The sequence below is a fragment of the Argopecten irradians genome, chromosome 3, assembly GCF_041381155.1.
Source record: "Argopecten irradians isolate NY chromosome 3, Ai_NY, whole genome shotgun sequence".
Taxonomy (NCBI): domain Eukaryota; kingdom Metazoa; phylum Mollusca; class Bivalvia; order Pectinida; family Pectinidae; genus Argopecten; species Argopecten irradians.
In genome coordinates, this window is record NC_091136.1 from 55,954,665 (window position 1) to 55,967,910 (window position 13,246).

The 13,246-nt window shown below is 33.4% G+C and overlaps 1 protein-coding gene across 1 annotated transcript in view; it reads right to left on the bottom strand.

Moving 5' to 3' along the window:
• LOC138319152 (nuclear pore complex protein Nup133-like) overlaps positions 1-13,246 on the bottom strand; it is a 44,073-nt gene that overhangs the window by 19,584 nt on the left and 11,243 nt on the right. Inside the window, exons 2-15 of the mRNA XM_069262095.1 lie at positions 10,567-10,688; positions 9,440-9,543; positions 8,548-8,772; positions 8,341-8,406; positions 8,033-8,143; positions 7,797-7,907; positions 7,008-7,067; positions 6,143-6,204; positions 5,799-5,866; positions 5,360-5,439; positions 2,412-2,514; positions 2,236-2,292; positions 1,853-1,934; positions 1,551-1,602 (exon numbers count right to left, since the gene is read on the bottom strand). Coding sequence (XP_069118196.1) covers positions 1,551-1,602; positions 1,853-1,934; positions 2,236-2,292; positions 2,412-2,514; positions 5,360-5,439; positions 5,799-5,866; positions 6,143-6,204; positions 7,008-7,067; positions 7,797-7,907; positions 8,033-8,143; positions 8,341-8,406; positions 8,548-8,772; positions 9,440-9,543; positions 10,567-10,688 — 1,303 coding nt within the window. The remainder of the gene's footprint in view (positions 1-1,550; positions 1,603-1,852; positions 1,935-2,235; positions 2,293-2,411; positions 2,515-5,359; positions 5,440-5,798; positions 5,867-6,142; positions 6,205-7,007; positions 7,068-7,796; positions 7,908-8,032; positions 8,144-8,340; positions 8,407-8,547; positions 8,773-9,439; positions 9,544-10,566; positions 10,689-13,246) is intronic.

Consider the following 13,246-nt stretch of genomic DNA (forward strand, 5'->3'; position numbering starts at 1 on the left):
ACATGTATATGTAAGCATAGAGAAGACTAATTATTTCCCTATCAAATCAGCTGAACGTAGATCAAGGATTCAGAATAAGAGATTTTTTCTTACACTTACACTTACAGTACAGGTAATCTTGTGGATCTCAAAATCTGTTTTAGTTTGATTTGGATAATCTATATATATCTAGTGTATTAGATATGCAGATATCTCCTCAAAAAAGCATATGAAGACATACAGTTGTGTATGATGACATCAATTTTATTGACATTTTTGTGATTGAGTTGAAGTTATCAACTTCCATCGATGTCACGAAGACACATTTCAAGGCTACAATTTTGGTGCCAAATTCAAATTAATGCTTGAACATCTGCCACAAATGACTATTGAAGCTAAGATATCTTAGATGGAAAGATAGATTTTGATAAAATATTTTCCCGTTAAAACAACCTAAATCATGGATTGTCAAATGGTCAATGAAGTGGAATCTTTACATGGAATTTTCCAAAATTATTTTTCAGATACGTATTATATCCAGGCTAAATGATGGCTTATTTGTGCCATTTCTTAGCTTCGTAGAGCATCAAATTGGTGGCATCGTGACATAAAATTAACAGTTACAGTTATTGTAAAACAATTTAAATTATCAGACTATTACACTTTATGATTTTAATATATAAGATGTACTTTAAAAAAATATTACTGCACAAATTTGGTCTAATTACATATAATTGTGAAAAAAAAAGAGTAATTTTTAGGGGGTAAGGGTATAGAAAGGCTAATTCATAAATTCTGCAGTCAATTTTTTTCATATTCTATCATTGTAACTCAAACTGTCTAATTAAGTGGACTGGAAAAAAATAAAGAAAATTAAACGACAATTTTTAGTATTCAAGTTGAAATTCAAATGTAAAAATTAGCCTTTTTTTAGGCCTCATTTATAGGCATTCTCGTAAAAATCACAATTATGATATTTTTAAGGGTGGAAATGACATTGAGGTCATTGACAGCCATATAACCTTGCATATCAAAGATAAAAAATATTGTTGTTTATAATATTTCAGTCAATTACCATGTTTTGAACATATATGTGTAAAATTGTATTTTGTTTGTACTGTAAAGTAGAATTACTGAAAGTACAATATTTCCAAAACCACTCGGACAAATTTAAAATAAAAGCCTTAATAAACAGTGTATCAACCAATCCTTCAGTGAGCAAATTTTAAAGAAAATTAAACGAGGGGAATTGTTTTAGGCCTAACTGTATCGAACCATCTTAAGCTTGGAGATGTAAACCAAATACAGAAAAATCAATTATATACAAAGCTAAGATAGACTAAAATTAAAACCAAAACAAAATACAATATGAAGTCAAAGAGCTTGACAGCAGAGAATCTGCTATACACTACAAAGGATTGTAGTAAGAAAAATTATAAACTACAGAGTTTCATAGTTAAGAGAGAAAAATAAGAGTAATTACTAAGACATCAAATAATATCATGAAGTTAAACAGCTTACATAGCTTAAAATCTAATAGCAAGGAATCAAACATTTCTTTGTAAAATTACCATGTCAGCATTGGAAATACTTGGATAGTCCATTGTTGTATCAGCAAGTAAACTGGAAAAGAGAATTTTTTTCAAGTAATTATCAAATTTCCTTTGGCTACATGATCTTGTATGTCTGGTTATGTAACTGTATTTAAAGTGCCTTACAGCCTATGACATAAAGGAATAGATAGATATCTGTACATTTTTTTTCCAGAAGGAATGAACCTCACTGTGGTAAAATGGTACTTCCCTGTTATATGTAACATAATTATCATTACTATATCATGATTCTAAAAGCTCATGTCAAGAATGACACATACCTGACATTCTGTTTGTTGTTAGAAGAAAAACAGAACATTCCCACGCTGCTTGAGAAAAACACTCCAGCTCCATCACTATTTCCTTTATAAGGAGTACATAGAAGTACATGTATTTGTTTACACAAGAGTTCAATATTAACTTTAACTGTTTTATTCACTGTGACTATGCTTTCACTGCGGATTAAAGATTTTGTTTTATTTCTGTGATATTATTAGAAGTTATTTATAAATATACACATGTTTACCCAGTTGCAAGAATAGCACTTCATTGCAAATGTTTGATCTTCTATACTATACTGCAATCAAATTTTTGATTTCAAATTGAAAGTGGTGTTTATAAAATCTATATATTTTCCAGAATTAAGTCAATAAATCTGACTTACCAGCACCAATAATCATTCCGCCTGGCGAATGAAACTCTGTAACTTCTGAAGACTCTCCTAAAACAGTCAAATAATTCAATGATACAAAAAGTCAGAATATTCTACCAAAGTCCTTCTCTGAAATCAAAATGCACATGTACTGGGTAAATTTTCAATTGTAAGATTTTAAGTCATACCTGATTTTAACAGAACTCGTTCATCATCATATACATAGGAAACACCAGAACTAGGATCAGGCACCAGCAGTTTCAGGTTTTGTAACTTTAACTCCATTTCCTCCTAAAACAAAGAGGTATAACCACCAAATATCAAACCCATGCCTTCTAAGTCGGAACATGGTATGGTGTAATTATATCATTACCTTTTATGGAATAAACATTCTGAGTATAGCTGAAGCAATTTATCTGCCCCAGATCCTCTGTAGCTACAAGTTGTGCTGTAGAAGTCAACAAAGAAAAGAAACCACTCGAGTCCAGACAATAATTGTCTAAAACTACTAATGTTGACCTTTACCTTAACCTGACAATCATGAAACTCACATGTATCCTTGATTTTTCAATTCTCTAAAAATATATGCAACATGGCGGAAGTTGATAAAGAAATGATTTCGGTACAGTACTCAGATATCCTTTACTGACAAAATAAAACAAGTGTTGGTATCGGCCATGACCTATCAACTAATGTCGTGGCTCAGTGGCTACCGTGATAGGTGAGCGAGCCGATACAGCAATTAGACAATTGAAGTATGTAAACTCGACTATGATTGGTTGGGATAGCTCCGTGGGTGCGGCTACAATATGAAGGACAATCTCTCACAAGAGAGTAAACTCAGAAAATAGCAACAACATACAACACTGCCGCATCTTTTTAATCGGTATTATCAAACATATCACCTCTATATAAGTCTCACTCGCAACAGTCTTTTCCATAGTAAATAAATTTACACATACCCAAATTTCTCCAACAGATTAGGACGAAATGAATCTTTAGATTTCTATGATAGCAGTTGTAACTGCTTTATTCAGTAAAGTCCTACCATGGGCTTTTCTGTAATCCGTGTCTCATGAGTCGAAATACATATTCCACTACATTAAATCCGGAGACTAATATTCATAAAACAAACTAAAGCCTGGCAACAACAACGTAGCTCTGAACGAGGGACAGAAGTTGTCTTCAGAGGTACTATACCTTCCCATTGACCATATAGTGTTGCAACCCATCCAGCGGTGAAAATATACAATTCTAAATTATGTTTCGACACGTTTCACTTGCCCGTCATGATGCTTCTCATTACTTTACTATATTTGGAATAACCTACATTGTACAATTTTTTACTACGAAAGATGATCTCATAGACTTTTAACTCGAATTTGAAAAATCAGTCTGGGTAAATTCCAAATGATACTGGTATTTATTAAGTTTCACGATGTTTATCCTGAGTTTGTTGACTTTTTAAACTTCAAAACTTTTTACTTGTTGATTATTTTGTTTCATCATGGTTTTCCGTAAATAAAATTGGCAATGTATTTGCCTTGGATTTTGCCACTTATAGTTGACAGAACATTATAATCCGCAGATTTTTACCATATTTTTGCGTGTACAGTGCACACTTTTTTTCATAAATTATCAAGTGAAAAGTTGGGGTGCGCACTATACGCAAGTACAGGCCCTGGGTCATAATGACTGACCGGCAGGTCCAAGCTAAAGAGTGCAGTAGCCTAACATTTTGTGCATATTGAGAGTTATGATTAAATACTTGATACTTCAAGTCAATATTCAATGCATATATTCAATATAAAATAAAAAGCTCACTTGAAATTTATATCTTTAATTTCTTGAAAGTCTGTTTTGGGAGCACATATGTTCATGACCGGACACATGTTACGATCGTGAATCTTCACTAAGGTATCTCCAAATCTAAATGGCTAAATGAATACTGTCTGGAGCTTGAAATAATTATAATAATGTATAAGTGTGTAATTAATTCGTCACATTATACTGATTACCTTATAAATATGTTTTGCCAGCATATGAAAACTTTTGAACTTGCAAATGTTTACGGAAGTAAGTGTAATGGCCACATGCAGAGTTAGCAAATTAAATACAAAACTAAAACCTTTTTACATTAAAACTGACCAATCGGCACTATAATTGATGGTACTGCTGTCAAATACACTCTTATTACCATCTTTTGAAATGGTTCTGTAAAATCTCATCTTTATTTCAATACTAATTGAAATAATTGAGAATACGAAAGTGTGCAGTCAGTACACAAATATGGCAGCCACCTGTGGTTGATTAGCCTAGCTCGGTCGGCTTTCCAGCTAATATCTTGGACATAATTAAATCTAAATGCCCATCAGATACACAATACACTTGATTCATACCACTTGTCATTACACAAGGTATGATTAATTATTTGATTGTAAAAACATCGTTGTTGAGACCTCATTATAGTGTCACTGGCAATTCACAAGCTAACTAGGCCTTTTGCTAGTGCTGTGTATACAAAGTGTCAATCATCGTGTCAAACTCCTCTCGCCAGTTAATTTTAATGAACAGAAGGTTGTTTTAGGCACTGATAAACTAGGAAGAGTTTGATTTTGTTCTTAAAGAGTGTTTGGAGCCTATGCAAAACGTTTTGAATGAAGATGAAAAAATTAGATATTTTTTGTGTAAGTTTTTTTTTTGTAAAAATAAAACTCAAAAACGTACCTGCGCACTAGACGACAATACAGTATTTGAAAATTCATCATAGTTGTTAGTATAATACATTTACATATGGGTATTATCAAAAAATGTATTTGTATCAGCATGAATATGGATTACATCGCACGGATCGGGGCTTGAAACACTATCGGACTAAGGTAAACTGCAGAGCAAGGTAACATATGTCCCGCTTTTCAGTCATCGCAATAGCCAATGAGAGGTCCTGCTACTTATGGCGCTAGGTACCTCACAGCATCATACACCTGCTGTGTGATCGACTGTGCCAGAGAGCGAGCGCTAACATCAGTGACATCCCCAACACCTTGTATTTTGACAGTAAGTATATTCTAAGATCAAGTAGCATAAAGTGTGATTTCAGTTCAAATGCATTCTTGATAATCTTGTTTATACTTACTGTGTAGTTTTCTTTGTGGTCTAGGATGAGTAAGTCTTCAAATCCAGCTGGTGTGCCATTAATGTCAGTATCTATGGTAGCTGAAACATAATTATAATGATGGTGTGCAGTAACACTGAGAAACAAAATGTATTCACCTTGTAAATGTTTACATACTCAAAGTACAGTAAGTGTAATACATACCTAATACAAAGTACAGGAAGTGTAATACATACCTAATACAAAGTACAGTAAGTGTAATACATACCTAACATAAAGTACAGTAAGTGTAATACATACCTAATACAAAGTACAGTAAGTGTAATACATACCTAATACAAAGTACAGTAAGCGTAATACATACCTAATACAAAGTACAGTAAGTGTAATACATACCTAATACAAAGTACAGTAAGTGTAATACATACCGAATACAAAGTACAGTAAGTCTAATACATACCTAATACAAAATGCATTGTCAAAGATGCTTCCATGTTGACACCAACTCCAAGGATCAACACACCAGATCTGTCACATAGAATATCATCATTAGAGTAAACTAAATATTTAATGTGTATTCATTTTCAATGAACAAAATATGTGAACACAGGAATGTGATAGATCCTATTAGCATTGGGAGGCAAATGTCTTGGCTATTAAGAGGAAACACTCCCTATAGTATAGTATTTAAAAAAGTTAATTTTATGGAGTTTCAGATCACATCCGACATGATTTGTTTCTTGTAAATATTGTTCCATGATGCAAATACACTTTTGGTTTTGTCAGGTGCAATTTTATCCATACCTTGTGGTCTGCATGTCAATTAGCCATGTCTTTAGCTGAGTAAGATGCAGTGAGTCTTGGTCCTACAATGAATACATCATGTCCAAAATATTGTCTATATAACTGTGAACAAAACATAACAATATGGACAAAGTAAGTTTTTCAGTTGTTACTCAAATTTATCAAAATCTAAAAGTCTCAAAAGGATTGATGCATTGATTTCAGGTTGAGGCATTATTTTTGATATTGTCCTTTTGAAATTTTGTAAAATTGTGTGAATACATTGTACATATAACATTGTGTGAATACATTGTACGTATAACATTGTGTAAATTCATTGAATCTATAACATTGTGTGAACACATTGTACCTATAACATTGTGTGAATACATTGAATCTATAACATTGTGTGAATACATTGTACCTATAACATTGTGTGAATACATTGTACCTATAACATTGTGTGAATACATTGTACCTATAACATTGTGTGAATACATTGTACCTATAACATTGTGTAATTACATTGTACCCATAACATTGTGTAATTACATTGTACCCATAACATTGTGTGAATAATTGTACCTATAACATTGTGTGAATACATTGTACCTATAACATTGTGTGAATACATTGTATCTATAACATTGTGTGAATACATTGTACCTATAACATTGTGTAATTACATTGTACCTATAACATTGTGTGAATACATTGTACCTATAACATTGTGTAATTACATTGTACCTATAACATTGTGTGAATACATTGTACCTATAACATTGTGTGAATACATTGTACCTATAACATTGTGTGAATACATTGTACCTATAACATTGTGTGAATACATTGTACCTATAACATTGTGTGAAAACCTATGACTTACCCAGACTTTACGGGCCAAGGCCTCTCTGAACATTCTGTCAACATCAATCTGGTAAAACAACTAAAACCAAAGCATATATGTTATGTTGGAAATCAGTGTTCTCACAACTGAAATATAATTACATAGATGGTATTGACTAAGTATAGTACATCAAAGTATTAGAATTACCTCCCCTTAATTAATCAATCAAAACCTTTCATATTGAGGTAATTTGATAGTCTTGAAATCACAGCAAATTACAGTAAACCAATATTCTTTCCCATGCAATGATCTATACCAAAATTCTTCTACGCTTCTTTTGACATTTCAATTGGTAACCATGACAACAAAATTATATCTGTGTTTTGATATTGTGGCCATCCTTCAAACTCTTACACAATAACCAGCCAAGTTTCATGATAACCATTATTAAAACACGTAATGTTTCAAATTATAGGTATTCATATGATTCATGAATATGACAAAGTTTGAACAAAATTGATCCAAAGACTAACAAGTTATTGGTCATTTTTCAAAATCTGGATATAGTGACTTGGTTGCCATGACAACCAAAATTTATGGAAACCAAAAGCCTTCTTGCACATCTTCATAAGGTCTTTAACATCATTTTGAAGTTTCATTGAAACTGATCCTGTAGTTTAGGAAGAATTGCTCAGGCAATATTTGTGGATGACATACAGGGTGGTTCCAGAATTAAAGAAATAGAGTCTACAACTACCATGGGCGTATCCCTCCTTTTATTTCCTTACACTTAAACATAATTATGGTATAGATAATCTTAGGTCACACCTTTTCTGTATTCCCTTCTGAAACCGTCCATTTTTGGAGCTGAGTCCCGGTCAGCACAAAAAATGGCCTCTCTTCTTCCTCCTCACAACCAGGTACAATGGCCTGCAATGTCTGTAGAACAGATAAAAAAGATCAAAAGCATAAATAATTCTAAATAAAAAAGAAATATAGACTTTTAAAACAGTTTGTATACATAAATGAAGAAGCTTTATGTGAAACATTTCATAGAAACTTACTGCGCCTGACGGTTGCATTGGAGAAGCCCCAAAGATGAAGGATGACATTCTGCGACCAATACCAGCAAACATTCCCTGTGAAGCTGTCAGTGGGTAGCACACAGGACCAGTCTAGAGTAAGTCAATTTAATACAATTTTACATCCAACATATTCCTTGTATATAAAAATCTACTAAATCAATGAAGAAGAAAGCAATATCGTAATCATATTTATTTTGGCACAACCAAATTTTACTGCAAACTTGATTTTGAACAGGTCAGTGCAAAGGTGAGAAACAAAAGTCTCGAGTGGAAACATGAGTACAAACCTGTCCAGGAATGTGAGCAAGAAGAACAAGGGAGCTTGTGGTTGTTGCCAGAAGACATCCATATGGCTGTGGAGATACAAATATTACATACAAGTAAAATTTGAATCAATTCATTGAAAGAAAGTTGATATCATCACATATGGAAAATACAAGAGTTGAGATTTGTAAGTAATATCATTATCTACTTACAATTGTTACTTCCATTACCTGAAAGTTGATGACACATGCACATTCCTCTCCTCGAAGTTCAGCACTAATTTCTGATGAAGACCCTTCATATGCCACATTAGCCCAATAGCGTACAATACCCTCAGGTGACACAGCTACACAAGAGGCCGACTGGGCATCAGTGATGCTGGGAACAACACAGACACGGTCTGCATTGTGGGCGAGGTCACTGGGAGGGAGGGTCAGCTCTTTACAGAACACTCCCTACAAATAGCGAAAAGAAATAGGTACAAGTCACTGGTAGGAGGTACCATCAACTCTTTACAGAACACTCCCTATAAATAGCGAAAACAAATAGGTACAATTCACTGGTAGGAGGTACCATCAACTCTTTACAGAACACTCCCTACAAATAGCAAAAAACAGGTACAAGTCAATGGTAGGAGGGACCATCAACTCTTTACAGAACACTCCCTACAAATAGCGAAAAACAGGTACAAGTCACTGGTAGGAGGTACCATCAACTCTTTACAGAACACTCCCTACAAATAGCGAAAAATAGGTACAAGTTACTGGTAGGAGGGACCATCAATTCTTTACTCAATAAAATAAAGTTGTAAGTTTATAAAGCAAACCGCTATGAATGTTAAGTTTTGAAGGTCAACTCTTTACAAAATAATCTCTACAAACAATAAGTTTATAAAACAAATTGAGGTTAAAAATTAACATTTATTTTAACTCATTCATCCCTGAAAGTTCATAATGAACTCTTTCAGCCTTTGAATTGGAAATGTTCAAAGGTGTCTGCAGGGGTGAATGAGTTACAAAGAAAGAAAATATATAAACAGAAATATTTCAAGAAGATATTGTAACAAAAATATTGAACATATCTGAGAGGAGAGATTATAATTAACACAGAGAATGGGCATACCCTAGCTGTATGAGATTGTATGTGTCTCCATATGAACAATTTCCGTCCGCCTACCAGCCATGACCATCCCGAAGGATCAATTCTCACTGTAATTTCTGTGTGTCCTGGACAAAAGAAAAGTTGCAAATGTATACTGTATATAAGATTAATAATTGTACAGACTTGAAAAGGTGCTTAATTTTCAATTCCAAAATGAAAGAGTTTATAATCTAAAATATTATCAATTATCATTAAAACTGCACTGCATGTAATTAAAAGTTATCACATTTCTCTCATCATGGCTATAAATTAAACTGATTCTGAAAAAATGTAAAAGCAACTTAAGTAACATTTAATGACTATGATGATAATTTAAACTGACTGATCCTGAAAGTGTAATAAAAAAAAAATGTATTAAAGATGCTCCACTGCTGACAAATAGTATTTTTTCATTATTAAAAATTGGAGCAAACGATTGAGTATTTTTCTTCAGTTACAAAAGTTACTTTCTTTACACCATTACCATCATTGAAAAGTTTGAGCTTCTAATTTTACTTTAGGTTAAAAATATAAGAAAAATAATTAATTACATCCCGAAAAAATTCTGTGTCACTATATCCTATATGGAATGAAATACTGATTGCTCATGCACCAAAAGCAAAATAAATTATCTTTTATACTTTTTGTGTTAATTAGACATATACATACACGTTTAAATACCAATTATTGTTCAAATGATGTATATCATTTATGGAAGGCAATATTTAGCATATTTACTGGATGTTTCCATTTTTAGAAAGCATATTGATTCAATATTTCCATGTTTAGAAACACCAAGTCACCCTTATTCGTTATTTATTCTACTTGGGCGATATAACACCATAACGACCTCAACAAAGGTTGTTAATTAATATTTATGCATAAGTAATTTATTGTATTTATTTGAAAATAAATCCTAGTTCACATATTAGCCCTCATATGTTTTCTCTGCTGAATCACCAATTTCAGTTATAGTATGGAGAAGTCAATGGTGTTTACAAATAAAAGTTAAAAACTTTCCCTTAACCTTAGTGAACACAAGTGTATGGGGTTTATTTGGTAGATTATATGATATGGGAGTTCAGATCAGTATTTCACAATTAACTTACGGTCAGCTAATGATAAAGCCTCTGTGATAAGGACAGGCAGAGGTAACCCATAGCTCTCCACTCGGTGACCTCCTGCCTCTTCTAAAATTTGGGATGTCTGCAAACTACGGTTTCCTTGGCTTCTGTGGAAAAAAATAAATTGTACTATAGATAGATTTGACTATACAGTCTAATCTGACAACACATATAGTGGACAAATGTCAACAAAAGTGACATACCTGGTCACACAATCAGCATACACATCGAAAATGGAATGACGAATACTGAGAAACGGCAAAAAGCAAAATATTTTTGTCATCCAAGATAATTTCTGGTGATTTTTTAATATTCTGTCGTTGCAACCTCATCTTTTGATGAAAAAAGATATAAAATGCAAACATTCCATTTGAAATATGACAGATATCTTGTTGTTTATTATCCGGCTATGCACTTTTTGCACATAGTCAGTTTTGCACAGGATCTGCATGCTTCAAGTGCACCTGTTGCCCAAATCTTCATCAGGTGGATGCTTATCTGCAGACGACACAACAACGCCATATTGGATCGCCTTGCTATATATTTTGTTACCGGGAATAGTGATAATGAATACTAAATAATTGCAAGATGGAATTTTAAAACGTCGCCCTTAAATGAACAAGTAGGCAAACATTATTCATATCACAAATTTGCATGTTTCATCATCCATGCTTTCATACTGCACAAGAAAAATTGGACCAGACCACACCTGCTTGTTTACATTTGTCCACTACAAGTGTAGTCAGATTTGGCTTTATAGTCAAATCTAGTTATAAGAGCGAAGCTCTTTCGCGCGTCGAAATTTGAAGGTCTGTTCCGGTAACATGTACGTAAGCAAAAGTACATATTGAGATCAATGACCTGCATACATGGATGGCTAAAAGATTTTCCTACTTCTGGTTTAACCTGTCCTGGTTTATGCGTTGCTCCAGTACTGATCTCCCCAGTAAATATATATGAAACTAATGCAAATGCATATCAGGAGTAATTAAACATTTTTTATTATTTTTTAAAGATGCTCCACCGGCGACAGAGCATAAATGATATTCATCATTTGAACAATAATTAGTGTTAAATCGTTTATATGTATGTGTTATTTACACAAAAAATAATAAAAAAAACAATGTATTTTGTCTTTAGTGCATGTGCAATCTACTTCCTTTTATATAGGATATAGTGCCACGGAATTTTTCCGGGATGCAATTAATTATTTTTCATAATTTTGACGTGAAATAAAATTAGAAGTTCAGACTTTCCAATGGTGGTAATGATGTAAAGTTAGTAACTTTTGTTACTTAAGAAAAATACTTAATTGTGCTCCTGTTTTTGATAGTGAAAAAATACCATTTGTCAGCGGTGGAGCATCTTTAAATAATAAAAACACTTTGAAAATTTAAAGCTATTGAAAGCAGTTAAAATATACTCCAAGCGGAGATGAGCACAAGGAATCATGTCGTCACATCACGTCAACAAATCATAGGATTCGCATACGCGGCACTCCAGGCCTCGCATGGACACAGAGAAATCAGAATCTTTGAGTTCATTTCTTTGAGTTTATACAAGACAATTGTTATATACTTCTATAGTTTAAAGTACGTCCTTTTATTTCTAAATTATGTTTTTCTACATGAAATAGTAAATAAAATAAACAAGTAGAGCTTCGCTCTTCCCATGCCGTGCATGATTCATATATATGTGAACCACAGATCTGATGACGTCACCGATGTGTGCGGACGCGGTCACGTGGCGCTCGCGAATCGCTCTCTCTCTTTCCAACTCCTGAACTATACACACATGTTTACCATTATTGCTATTGTAGATGCTATGTAACTGTAGATAAACATATATGTATCGTTGTAGACTACAGCTTACAATACTGGTGTCAGAATTGTGAGCGTCTCCACGCCATATTTTGATTTATTTTCTCATGTTCTCGGACCTCGGGTCTCTCGATAACCGCGCACGTGGGTAGCCATTTTGACTTGTTATGTAATTTAATACTTCGTAGATAACTTTGTCATTCATATCATAGATAACTTTGTATTAGAGTCATCGTTGAAGCAGGTTTTTTTTAAGAAACCGTTTCAGTATTTTTTGGAATTTAAAATAATTTGGCTGTATTTTCGACTCTACTGCGTAATTCCGCTACTGACCACGTGTTCACGGTAGCGGGATTGGCTTCCATATTTTTTTTTCTTTCTCTTTTCAGTCTCTGACATTTATTATACCTACGGGCGCCTGATTTTATTTCTTATCAGGATAATTTCGGCCTTTTTGTTGCTGTTTAAAAAAAAAGAAAAGGAAAAAAATCTTGACAATTTCTCGGCTGTTGTTGACTTGTTTCTTACATGTAAACGGCTTGTCAGCCATAGTGTTGTTATTTCTTAGAGTTCTTTTTAAGCCGTACTAGTATATAGTTAGATAATGTCTGAATGTATTAATCTCTTCACTGCGACTAAGCAGCAGTTAAAGACATTACAAGGGGTTGGAGAAGCAACCACTAACAATATCATTCATGAAAGAGAACAAAAAGGCGCCCCCTTGTCTCCTGATGAGCTAAGTGAAATATCTATCATAAAACGTGATGTATGGGTAACATGGATGTTGGAGGGGCATATAACTGCCGTCGACATGACGGCTCCCCCCATTCCTCCATTTAATATGG